This window comes from Sardina pilchardus, chromosome 14 (genome assembly GCF_963854185.1).
Source record: "Sardina pilchardus chromosome 14, fSarPil1.1, whole genome shotgun sequence".
NCBI classification, from domain to species: Eukaryota; Metazoa; Chordata; class Actinopteri; order Clupeiformes; family Clupeidae; genus Sardina; species Sardina pilchardus.
The window spans coordinates 9,943,075-9,955,154 of record NC_085007.1 but is presented as its reverse complement, the minus strand read 5'-3'; the positions used below and the strand labels follow the sequence as shown (position 1 = coordinate 9,955,154).

Here is a 12,080-nt window from a genome sequence, read left to right as displayed (position 1 = left end):
TCTGTCTCTCTCGCACACACACGCACGCATGCACACACGCACACACACGCACACGCACACACACACACACACACACACACACACACACACACACACACACACACACACACACACACAGTCCACACATTACAATATATTAAGTACAGACATTAGGTCGACATTCTGGCAAGATATCATCTCACTGTCCCTAGCCTGCATGTGCCAGGCTGCAACGTTCAGCCGGTGGAGCAGTCAGTCCTTCTCCTAGCAGGTGGGTCAATTTGTCAAGCTCTTTAGGGGAGCTTGTCCTAAAATACACAAAACAAGATGTACTTTTGCTTACTTGAATAATTGTTTGTTAAGGATGTGTAATTGGTAAATGGTCGAATTTATTTCCACTCTTGATAGGGAATATAAGCCCGCTGTTCCAGACCTCAGGAAAACAGTCAACTTGAAGAAAGAAGTTGAACAGCTTTAAAAGGGTATTTTTTGGCTTAATAGGGTGCTGTGTGCATAATGTTCTAATGCTGTCAGGTCCACATGCTTTTTTGGGGGTTTAGTTTATGAAGAGCATCTTAATTCCTTATGTGTTATTTCATAGTCAAATAGGTTTTTGTCTTAGGATTGTCGGCAGTGGAACGTTTGTGCAATGTCTTTTTCACCAGTTGTAAGGTTATTTGATGTTTTTTGAAGTTCTTCTGTATTTCTCCATTTTTCAGAGGTTTTCTTGGTTTTGTTTTGGGTTTAGTTTCTCCCATTTCCCCCGATTCTGGCTTAAGGAGGTTTCAATTTCTTAGGGTTTCATTATATTGTGTTTGTTTTTTTTGTGTTTGGCGATGTTTTGAGGTTTTTCCTCGTTAGTTCACACACATGGTCAAACCATTTTCCTTTGAGGATTTTGTTTTTGGGTTTAGGAATACCTCTCAAGAGATTTGCTTCGAGGGCAATCCTGTGATACAGCTCAGTTATTGCTATAGGCCTATTTACTTCTGCATGATTTTGTCTGAATCTCATTACTAAATAATTATTAATAGGATTAGTAATTTCAGCTGAGTTAGCTGCATTGATGAATTGAGACATAAATGTCCATTTATACAGATTGAGTTTAAGAAGTTTTTTAGTGTCTATAATTTTTATTTCCTGTCTTTTGTATTTCTCAGAAATACATTTAGCTGGCACTGGCAGTGGTCTGAAAGTGGTAACTGTGGTCTTACAGAGAATGCACTTATGGAGGAGGGGTCCAAGTCAGTAATTGCATAATCAACTACACTAGACTCAAGAGCTGAGCAGTAGTGAACCGACCTAATGAGTTCCCTGTCATCCTACCACTAAGAACATGCAGGCTTACAGTAGGCCTTAGAGATGAACTCCTTGCCTTTTCTATTAATGACAGTCAGGGATGTGTCTAGATTTTATTTCATTTTCCAAGTGTGGTGAAAAAAAAAATGAATTTAGCTTCCTCACTTATTTATGTCTTATTTATGTTCATTGAAATCCCCATGTGCAGCACATTGCCATCTCTCTCTCTCTCTCTCTCTCTCTCTCTCTCTCTCTCTCTCTCTCTCTCTCTCTCTCTCTCTCTCTCTCTCTCCTGTATTATGAGGCAAAATATAGTCTACATGTTTGATTACCCATTTCATTGGCCTGTTTAACTGACCAGTTACTCACCAGATCCTTCAAATGCACATCACGAGAACATGTTCCACTAGTGACTTACCATCCAAGCTCTTAAACCACTAAGTAGATCAATAAAAGTGAGATGTAGGCATTAGGTCTAATGTCCTGAGTGAGTCCCGAATGCCCTATAACTAAGTTTGACTTGACTCTAACATAGGCTACTTAAGCTCAGGATGACATAAATATTTTACCTGCTTAGGTTTTTACCTGACATCATGCAAATATAGCTGTTCAGCAAATAAGTGTTTAATTTAGTTTGTTAGTGGATTGCACAAGAAAGCCTTAATTCCTGAAACGGAATTAGCTTGTTACAGCCTATAGTGACTATTTCATTTTATTCAGGTACATGGATATATGTATCATATTAGGCTAAACACCACAATTTTTCACAGTAATTATTATAGGCTAATTATGATCATCTTGAACAGGGTGGTATGGTGTTTCTAACACATATTTCAGGAGCATTTGTCTGGACTTGATAGGTGCATGCGTCTCTCTCTCTCTCTCTCTCTCTCTCTCTCTCTCTCTCTCTCTCTCTCTCTCTGTGTGTGTGTGTGTGTGTGTGTGTGTGTGTGTGTGTGTGTGTGTGTGTGTGTGTGTGTGTGTGTGTGTGTGTGTGTGTGTGTGATCTTTGGATTTAAGTAGGCTAAAGACAAAAGCTGATGCCCCGATACATTTCCCGTGTTTCCAAAATGTTCAGCTCCCTGCGCAGTTTTTCCACAAAGTAATGAACTTATTTTCACATCACCACCACGTTTTCTGACTGACGTCAAAAGGCACGAGTGACATTGATCCCGGGGGCACATCTCACCCACATGATCGTTCTCATGATAGCCTGCGCAATAATGGACGACGCCCAGATGAATCTCTGAGCTAATTTAGCCCATTTTCAGCATAATCAGCAATTGAGTATATCTATAGCCTAATAGCACCGCAGTCATATAGGGTGCTGCTATGTTTTGATAAATAAAAATAGTTTTTGGTTAACTAAGCTTACATTTACTAGTCTGTGCCATGCCAATTCCATTCGCGCCACGTGCTGTCATATTGTCTTTCAAATGAACGAGTCCAATAAATAAAGGAACTTGCAGTGACGCGGATTTTGTGTGGCCACACCGCGCCCACTGACAGGATTTTACCGAATGGTTGGTCAGGAGCGCGTGGAATGCAGCAGCTGCCCCGCGTGCCGCATTCGGCAGAACCCACGCGGCTGACAGATCAAAGCTCGTGAACATTCCGAGACTCCATCGCTCAGCTCCACCGTTCCGCAGCGGAAGCAGGAAAACACACCGGACAGACGTCTGGCGGACCGTAGGGAAAGAAGAAAAAGTGAGGATTGAGGCCCCCTGGGCGCCCTCACAGCCTCAAGTAGCTGAACTAATGCAGCCTATTAATAATGAAGTTAGGCTATTGAAAAAAAGGGCTTCTTGGATCTAATTCTAGGCTACTGTACATTGAAAGACAACCAGCTTGGTTATCAGTCACACTCACAGTTTTCTCTCTTGTACACACAGGGCAAATAAGCTCTAAATAAACTCTGGTTTTATGGGAGTAATAAACTCCACGGGAGGCATCTGCACCAGATTACAGATAGAGAGACTCTCTCTCTGTGTCAGTGAGCTAAAACACTAGCACCTTGTAGGCTACACTGTTGAATTAACACAAAATTCTAGCATTTCTCCTCCTCTTCTTCTTCATTAAACAAATGTGGTGTTATAAATGAATATTTTGCTGTGGACAGAGTAGGCCTATCGTGAGAGTATCAATAAATGCAACTCCCACCCCTAACACATACACACACACACATCCATAAAATCTCCGGATTTACGAGAAGGCGGTCCTGGTCAGAGATAGTGGGCCAACATCAGCCATAAAACTGCCCCAGGGACAGTCACTGCACCTCAGGCATTTCCTTACAAATCTTCTGCAGGAGTGTGTTAGTGTGTGAGTATGTGTTTGTGTGTGGTTAGTACTTCAGCACTTCTGGAAAGCCAGACGGCCTTATACCCTTTAATGAAGTAAGGGGTCAGCTCTCATCGTTCACAGGAAGCTGTGGGCACATGCCTCTCTACTAGAGTAAACAGAAGAGCTCTGATACTGGCCATGTGTGGGTTTTTGAACATTCTAACATAAGATTCCATTCCGCAACAACTCAAGGTTCTAAGATTCTATGTTGAATTCAGTGAACCCAGATATTCTTTAGAACGTTAATTTTCCAACATTGCGGTCACACCGGTGTGACGGGACACCTTTAAAGGTTAACTGCAGATGATCAACTCACCTGTAGCCAGCTCTTTGATCATCTGCCAAAATAACCATTGTACTCACAGAGGTAACAGCATGAATGTGCTGCTATTACACTTTGATATTACATGTGTTGCATTGTAGGCCTATGCAAAAGGTTGAGGCTAATTACACAGCCGTTTGTCACAGTGTGACTTCCTGTGGAGCAGAGTTAAATAGAGATAATTACAGCATCATCTGTCCACAGCTTGTGATGAAGCTTTCTCAGTGGCAACACCAGACTGTGGATCACAGACATATTCAACACACACACACACACACACACACACACACACACACACACACACACACACACACACACACACACACACACACACACACACACACACACACACACACACACACACACACGGAAGAGAATAACCCTCTGAATTTCCTGGTACAGTTCAGCCATCAGTTGATGAGCAAAGTTAATATTTAAACTGAAGATGTAGTCGCTGACCTCAGCATCTCCTATAGTGATTATCTGTCTCTTCACTGAACTGAAGCCTTGCTTATCTTGCCTTAGTCATATATTTTCCCTTCCAAATGGTGAACCAGTTAATTAACTGAACAATATCTGCAATCTAACAATGTAAAATAGATATAAATGATCCAACAATGAAAACAACAATTGTTTACACATGAAAACATAGACGGACATGAGTCACGAATCGCCATCTGGTGGGACATCACCAAGACCTCCTTTAATTGCACATTAATTAATAATCCTAGTCTTAAGAATGTTTATAAGCTCTTAATTACATTCCAGTGCAGTTCTGCCCCCTCACAAACATGAAACCAATTTCATACAGAGACTGTTGCGCCCTCTGCTGGCTGTGAGGGACAAGGACGCCTATATTTTCTATATTGCAGCTTTCCTTTACAGATGCACCCATTCCATGCATCCATATCCAAGTGTGTGAGTGATGCTCAATGAACACTGGAGGAAAGGTTTCCATTGGCTCTCCTAGCTAGCCACCAGATCAGGCATTTTAAAAGAGAGGGCCGCATTGATGGCACAACGCTGTATTCCTATGGACAGGAGAGGTGGTGGTGGTGAAGCTCGACACAGAGTCCAGAGTTCTGCATCTGGGCATTGCCCAGTAACAAAGACGGACATTAACTTGACTGGGGTCACAGACAGTCCGTCACAGACTGAGTGGGGAAGCGCCGATTCTAAAAAGTCTGTCACTCCAGAACCGCAACAGAATTAAAGTGGTAACTCCTACTCATTGCAGGAGACAATGTTCAAAGCAGTCTTGCTGAATTAACACCGGTGTTGGAGGACGTCTTGACGGCTTTCAAGAGATTATTTTCTGCCGATGTCTCTGGCTGGTCCGTTTCCAAGTGTGTGTGTGTGTGTGTGTATGTGTGTGCGCGCGCTACTCGGACAGCAGTGTGGAGCGTAGTCGCCTGTATATCCTGCCACCACCGGTCTTTCTCTCCTCCACCAGCACGGGCATCGTCCTCCTCTTCCCCTTGGGCGTCTGGCACAGCATGTCGTCCAGACTCTGCTGCGTCACCTGCCCGGACGCCTGCAACCGCGCCACCGCCACCTCCACCTGCTTCGCCCACTTCCCATTTGCACTCTGCCTCTGCAGCATCACCAGCTGGACACATGTGGAATTGCAGGTCAGCCACCACAAACCAGGACAGACAGGGGAGAGAAGAGGTAGCGTTGAGAAATACAACAGGTACTAAAGCACCATTATATATATTTATACACGTAGTATACATTACAGTAGAAAACTGTAACACTTAATGTTGATGGACGCAATTTGCACAAATTTGATTGTTGCAAAAACGGTATTGCGACCTAATTATATTTGCTAGCTGGGGGTATAAATTGGGAGTGTTGGTTGAGCCTTTTGGGGAAGTGTGTCAAGTCTATCTGTATACAGTAGGTACAAAAACAGGAAAGGGGTGGCGTTCGGCAACCCATAAGTGTTCCGTTTGTCATGCTGTGTTTACAGTGTTGACTTAGAACACCTGCACACACTTCAGCACTGGAGAACTGCATCAATGTGGGAAGCTGCTTTTTGAGGCTAAAACAAATCTTTTGTTTGGAGAAGATTCTTGATTTAAAGAAAACACTGACTTCCCATAAATGTAGTGGTAAGCTCTAGTTGAGGCTTTTTCTACTCTTACCACTTCCTGGCTAAATTCAGGCCTCTTGACGAAGGCCGGCCTTTTGGGGAGGATGGATTTATTAAGTATAGCAAGGGCGTCTTTTATGGATCCAATCATTGCCAAGATCCACACCTAGCACAGACAAAAAAAAAAACATGGCTGAGGTCATAACAGTGATAATTCAAAAGGAAACACTCATTTGAATATACAGTATACACACATCCTCAGCATATACAGTACATACATACATGCACACTGGCACACAAAGACACACAGACACGCACACACACACACACACACACAAACAAACTCACGTTTAGATTCATGCATAGTTTGCTTTCTGTGTACAAGATTTTAGTGTATAATGTCTTGGCTGTTTCCATGTCATTCTGAAACAAGAAAGAGAAGGAATGGCTGTAATTACACACATGAATTGTGACAACAAGAATTATAAACTCTGTCCAAAGACAAGAGGGGTAGACGAAGAAATGAGAATAAGAAGTGCTATGTTGAGTCTAAATGTTGGGTACATTCAAATTCGAGGCAAAAGTTTGTGCCATCTGCCTTGTTGTTTGCCTACTTGTCTGCCTACTTGTCTTCAATTTAAAGTGAAGAACTCACTTTTTTTTTTTTTTCACATGAGCATTCAATGTAAAACTTTAAAGAAAAATATGTTTGCCTGGAACGCTCACCTCTGTTAAATCTGAACACACTTCGGGCCTTATAATCTACTTTCTACTTTCTACTACTTTGTGGTTTACCCCCAAATGCTAAATGACCGTTAATGAATCCTTTTCCAAAAGGAAGGGTTCCAAAAGGAAGTACGCACATCAAAAAAAGATTCTACCAGGTGCCAGGTCTGAAGTGAAAGGAGTATAGAGGCCTGCACACTGTTGTAAAAGCTCCTATAGGCAGCTTTATTTTCGCAAAATCATTTTAGCAAAAGTTTAACTTACTTGCCTGGGAGTCTGGGAACAGTGTGCGTGCCTTTATCCTCCTTTCATTGTTAATGAATCCTTGACATACAGTATCTGCTTGTTCCAAAGCTAGAGGTTTTTATTTCTCTCTGCTGTCGGAGAACCACCCTCACCTGTTTGATGGCAAGAGCAGCAGCAAAACAGTAGCTGTGCCTGCCTATCAAGAGACCTTTGGCCTGTCCCTCCTCCAGCAGGGACTTGCAGACTCTGTAAGACTTTGGAGTATTCTGTAAACAACAAACAGGAAGTCAAAACAGGAAAGACAAGCCAGAGGCCAAAGTTCAACTCTGCAAAAGTGAGGAGTCAGGATGGAATACAGGCAAAAATGGAGATGCTAAGATTTACTGCATCACTGAACTGCTTGCCCATCTGACAGAGATCGATATCCCACTAATGTATGACGTCTCTGTGACACGCCTCTTTAACTCATTCACTGCCATTGACGTCTTTAAACGTCAATTTAGACACATACGTTCACTGCCATTGACGTCTATAGACGTCAATTGCCTTTTTCAATAGGGAGGGCTCCTGGGTGAGCTTGAGAACGATCTGGCAGAGTTTCAGGCTTGTAAACAGACTGTACTAGCGATCCGAACCGCTAGATGGCAGCAGTGCCATTTGGATGATTAGTATCTGCCTGCAAAGTGCACATACAGACACATGCAACCAGCATGCAACAAGCTAACACTGAAGATCGACCACAGTGGATCTAGTTTGCACGCGATTCAGGGAATAAATATGCTTACTTCTTACATCAAGGATGGAAAACACGTGAACGGTATGATCCATTTACATTGGATATTGCTATATAGACTAACAACAACTTTGCTAGTGCTAGCTTGCTAAGTCTACCGTCCTGTTCAGAGTCTATAGCGACCATCAGAGTCCCTAGCAACCTTGACGAGACTGACGAGATAACAGTGCAATCGTGGTTGACATACTACTGAAACGCTAACGTTAAAAAGTTGATTTTCACAAAAAGATCGTTTTCTCCACTTTTTGGTCAAAAACAGGTGTTTTTAGCTTAACTAACCCATGTTCTACTGGCGATTGCTAAAGAACGGAAAACGATAGAAACAAACCGTTTTTTCCTGGTGAAAGAAGAGAGTCTACTCTTTCATTTGGTACCTTCGATGTTTACATAGTCATAAAGCTCACCGTTCGGTGGATCTTGGAAAAACAGTCAAAATGCTGTAAAACGTCTGGCAGTATGGAGCACTCTGCACTGAAAATCGCTGGCAGCCAATGAGTTAAGCAGACAGGAACTGCTGGAATTTTGCTTCCATAGAGATGCATTATGTTTCTCTATCTTGTCAGTAATGAAGGATCTGATGAAAAAGATGAAAAAGTGTGATCCTGCTATAGACGGCTCTTTTTCGAGCAAGCGGAGGATTTATGCTTACCAGCTTGTAACAGGTGGCAGAGGCTAACGTGTAGGTGTCTCTATTGAAGGTCACACCCTGGTTATTCATCACTGCCACAACCTCTAAGGCACCTACAGTTAGAGGAGAGATTCTCTTAGTCTTCATGTATTCAAGTTCAGTTCAATTCAATTCATTTAAGTTCATTTACAGACATGTAGTAGCCTGGGTGTCCCCATGCTGCCATGCACATGATTTGATTCACGCTGCTAAGGCAGCCTGGAAACTACCGCCCAAATTTTTGCCTCAGATAGGGGACCAATCACAGAACAAGGAGGAAACCAAGATGATGATGAGCTATGCACAGATGCATTTCATAGACATCTGTGGCGCCCAATGAATGGATCTGGGCATTTTTTCAAATAAGATAAAATTAGCGGTTGGTTGCCAGACCACGTCTCATTGAGAAGTTATTCACAGCCAGTCAACATAGTGGTTTTATTGGTGGGGAACACCTAATATAGCAGTATGTGTGGTTATGGAAAAACACAATGAAGTCCTTACTTTCATAGCATTCTTTCATAAAAAGCATGTCTATGGCAATGTTGAATGATGTGGCTTCTGAGAAGAATCCTTTGAGTGTCTGAAGGAAAAGACAAAGACAAAATGTGAAGACATTTTTTAGCTGATCAGTGGAGCACTAGGAGCCAGGACAGCTGGTGAGATGGAATCAGTACAAATGGCAAATGGTCCACATCAGCAGATTTTAACAAACAGCTCCCCCAACTGGCATTAATAGGAAACAACAGTGAGAACAGGAGATCAGAACTGGACATGATAATGCTTCTCTCTCTCTCTCTCTCTCTCTCTCTAATACCACCACCACTCCCCCTCTTCGGGGGACTTCTTTGTTTTTTTTTTAATTACAGCTTTTTTGTTTTGAAATATTCTCAGTCTTAATTACAATAACATGATGACGTGTTTCATATTTGTTTCACGGGGGGTTCATACAAAAAACAGGAAACAAAAAACAACAACAACAAAATAACCATAGCCATAGCCAATTTGCCATTTTTACCTCATCAGTTACAGTCATCGCTGCCATGTCCTCCAGTCCGAGTTCATAGCAGAGCCTCATGAACAGGGGACCAAATCTAAAGTCCTTAATTGACACGTTTCTATTCTCCTCATGAAACCTGTAAGCGCGCACACACACACACACACACACACACACCTGCTCATGTTACATAAATATAAATTTATAAAGTAAAGGGGTTTTTTTTCATTCGTCGTTTTATCATACATATATTGTCTTCCTTTTTGTTTGTCACACAAAACGTTTCAAACAGCAAATGAATAAACTTGTGAAAAGTGTAGCCTTGTGTTCTTTCCCCTTCACCTGTGTATTGCGCTCTTGGCTATGGCCATGTCATCGGCCGACTGGCATAAGTGCAGCAGCAGCTTCAGTTCGTCCGTCAGAATCAGCTCGTTCTTCTGTAGTTTCTGATTCACACTCTCAAAGTAGTCACCTGAAACACAAGCACAAGTCCCATTACTGTGATCTGACAGTGAGTGCGTTTACATGGACATTAATATTCCGATATTAACCTGGTTAAGACCATATTCAGAATAAGATACTCCCATGTAAACATCATTTTCCGATTGCCTTAACCAGAATAAGGTCATTTTCGGAATATTAATGGCCATGTAAACGCACTCAGTCTTAGTCATGATGCAACTGAAGACATACAGTACCATAAATGCTTAATGTTAAATGACAGAAGCGCCAAGTCAACGATCGGGACATACTTTTTGCTCCTGTAACCCGGTGAGCCATGGCAAGTTTCTTCTGTTGAAACTCTTGCAGCTTCACAACATCATTAGACAAGAGATGCCGTTTTGCTACAAAAATAAATACAATAAGTGACAATAATAAGACAGCAGATACATCCTAGACTAGACAGTATATACAGAAGAGGACTCCAAGATGTAACTTAATTTAGACAGTAGGTTGAGAGAAAGCTTTTGGAAAATGTCAATAATTTCATAATGATTATTTTGTGACTTTTTGAGTAAAGAGGCATCCTCCAGGTAGGCCATCATCATCTGCCGCAGAAATAGGGCCAACAAATGGCTCATATAATGTAGGTTACATGGTTTCCACAATAATAAACGCACGTACGTAGCCTAACCACAGATTTGATGGGCTTGAGCTCTCTCTCTGGGGTTTGGTAACGTGGATTGGTCTCAGTCTGACATTGAACCTGGGACTGACTGTCGCGCATGTGAACCTGCATGAAGACTTTAAAAACAAAGAGTAGATGTACAGAAATATATACACCACTTACCTCCTATTTGACATCCCAAACAGCCGATCTGGGGGGAACTCTGAAGTATTCCTATTCTTGGACAATTACGGATGAATCGGACGCAGATGTTTAGTCCGCGCAGCGCCATGTTGTTGATGTCCGCAGAATATACTATAAAATTACAACATGGGGGTAAGACCTGTGAAACATTATCTTTATATTAATTTTACTTCCATGTTTGTGTGGTATCAAGCTAGTATAACAGCAAATGTGTCCACGTGTGTATTTGAAACGTAGGCTAAGCAGTGACATTACATGAGCAACACAGCCACATGGGGCGAATACCCTGATGTGCATTCCCCTTGCCTCCCCCCACGTAGCACAGCAGTTTGGTATTTCCCAATATGTCAGCTCCTACGATTGACCGGTGATAGCAACTTAGCAAGTAGCACCAATTCACCAAGTACAACTTCATTCAAATACCGACGTGTTGAGAGAGCGGACCGATATGTTTACTCCCACCACGCCTTTACATTGTGCCGAACTGTATGACATGCAAACTTCGTTCAGTTTTGCATCTTACTGTGACATTCATTTCGTCAAACATTGGTTAGGCTATTACAGCAGCTGTACGCAAGTTCAAGCCTACCCAAGTCTATGCAGCAGACAATGTACACTTAATGTAGCCTATAGCTGTATGTTCATGAAACAATTTCAAGTAAAAACAGAATAATCATAGAGCAGCTTACCAGTGAGAACACTGTGCGTTCCACACAGCCTACGCAGACAATTTCTTAATGCGTAAACCTGTGCAGGGTCTGTCTATGAACAGTAGAGGGTAGTATTGTACCCACATTTCCCGTAGACTGCCTTAGAAATAAACGTCAATCCCACCAGCACCTCAAAAAATATGTATTTGAAATATATTTGCACAATATATTTTCGAAATTTCGAAATAAGTCCAAAAAAAATATTTTTGACACTTAAAAATATATATCAATATTTTTTCAATATATACATTTCAATATATCTATTTCTGTATGGGCTAATGTGTCTCATTATGAAAGTTGCATGCGTGAGATGATCAAAAGAGGATACATCTGGAGGAAAAACTGAAGGAACATAGTTTTTTTTTTTTTTTTTTTGGTGAAACATTTTGAATATTGTAGTTCAGAGAAACTGGGTTTATATTGCCCTTCCTGGGCATCTGGTCAGGTTGGCATCTCTGAACATCTTTGCATGGACATAAAATGGTGTGATAAGTTCTGAAATCAAAATGAGCTACCTGTCCTGCCCACTTGTGTGTGTGTGTGTGAAGGTTTTGTAGAATGGAGCTAGCATGCTCTCTCTCTCTCTCTCTG

General features: G+C 41.9%; 1 protein-coding gene across 2 annotated transcripts; it reads right to left on the bottom strand.

Moving 5' to 3' along the window:
* Nucleotides 1-4,687: 4,687 nt before the first annotated feature.
* Nucleotides 4,688-11,530, bottom strand: ptcd2 (pentatricopeptide repeat domain 2). 2 transcript variants are annotated; one of them, XM_062554149.1, is made up of 11 exons: nt 11,469-11,530; nt 10,759-10,890; nt 10,220-10,312; nt 9,810-9,939; nt 9,489-9,606; nt 8,975-9,053; nt 8,453-8,544; nt 7,163-7,276; nt 6,387-6,461; nt 6,091-6,204; nt 4,688-5,552 (listed from the first exon to the last, which is right to left on the bottom strand). In XM_062554149.1, exons 2-11 carry the CDS (start codon nt 10,865-10,867, stop codon nt 5,325-5,327), a joined length of 1,152 nt encoding a protein of 383 aa, XP_062410133.1. In that variant the 5' UTR covers nt 10,868-10,890; nt 11,469-11,530; the 3' UTR covers nt 4,688-5,324. The 2 variants fall into 2 exon arrangements, with proteins under 2 accessions (XP_062410133.1, XP_062410132.1); XM_062554148.1 differs by having other exon boundaries at nt 10,759-10,918; nt 11,469-11,507.
* Between the last annotated feature and the right edge of the window lie 550 nt (nt 11,531-12,080).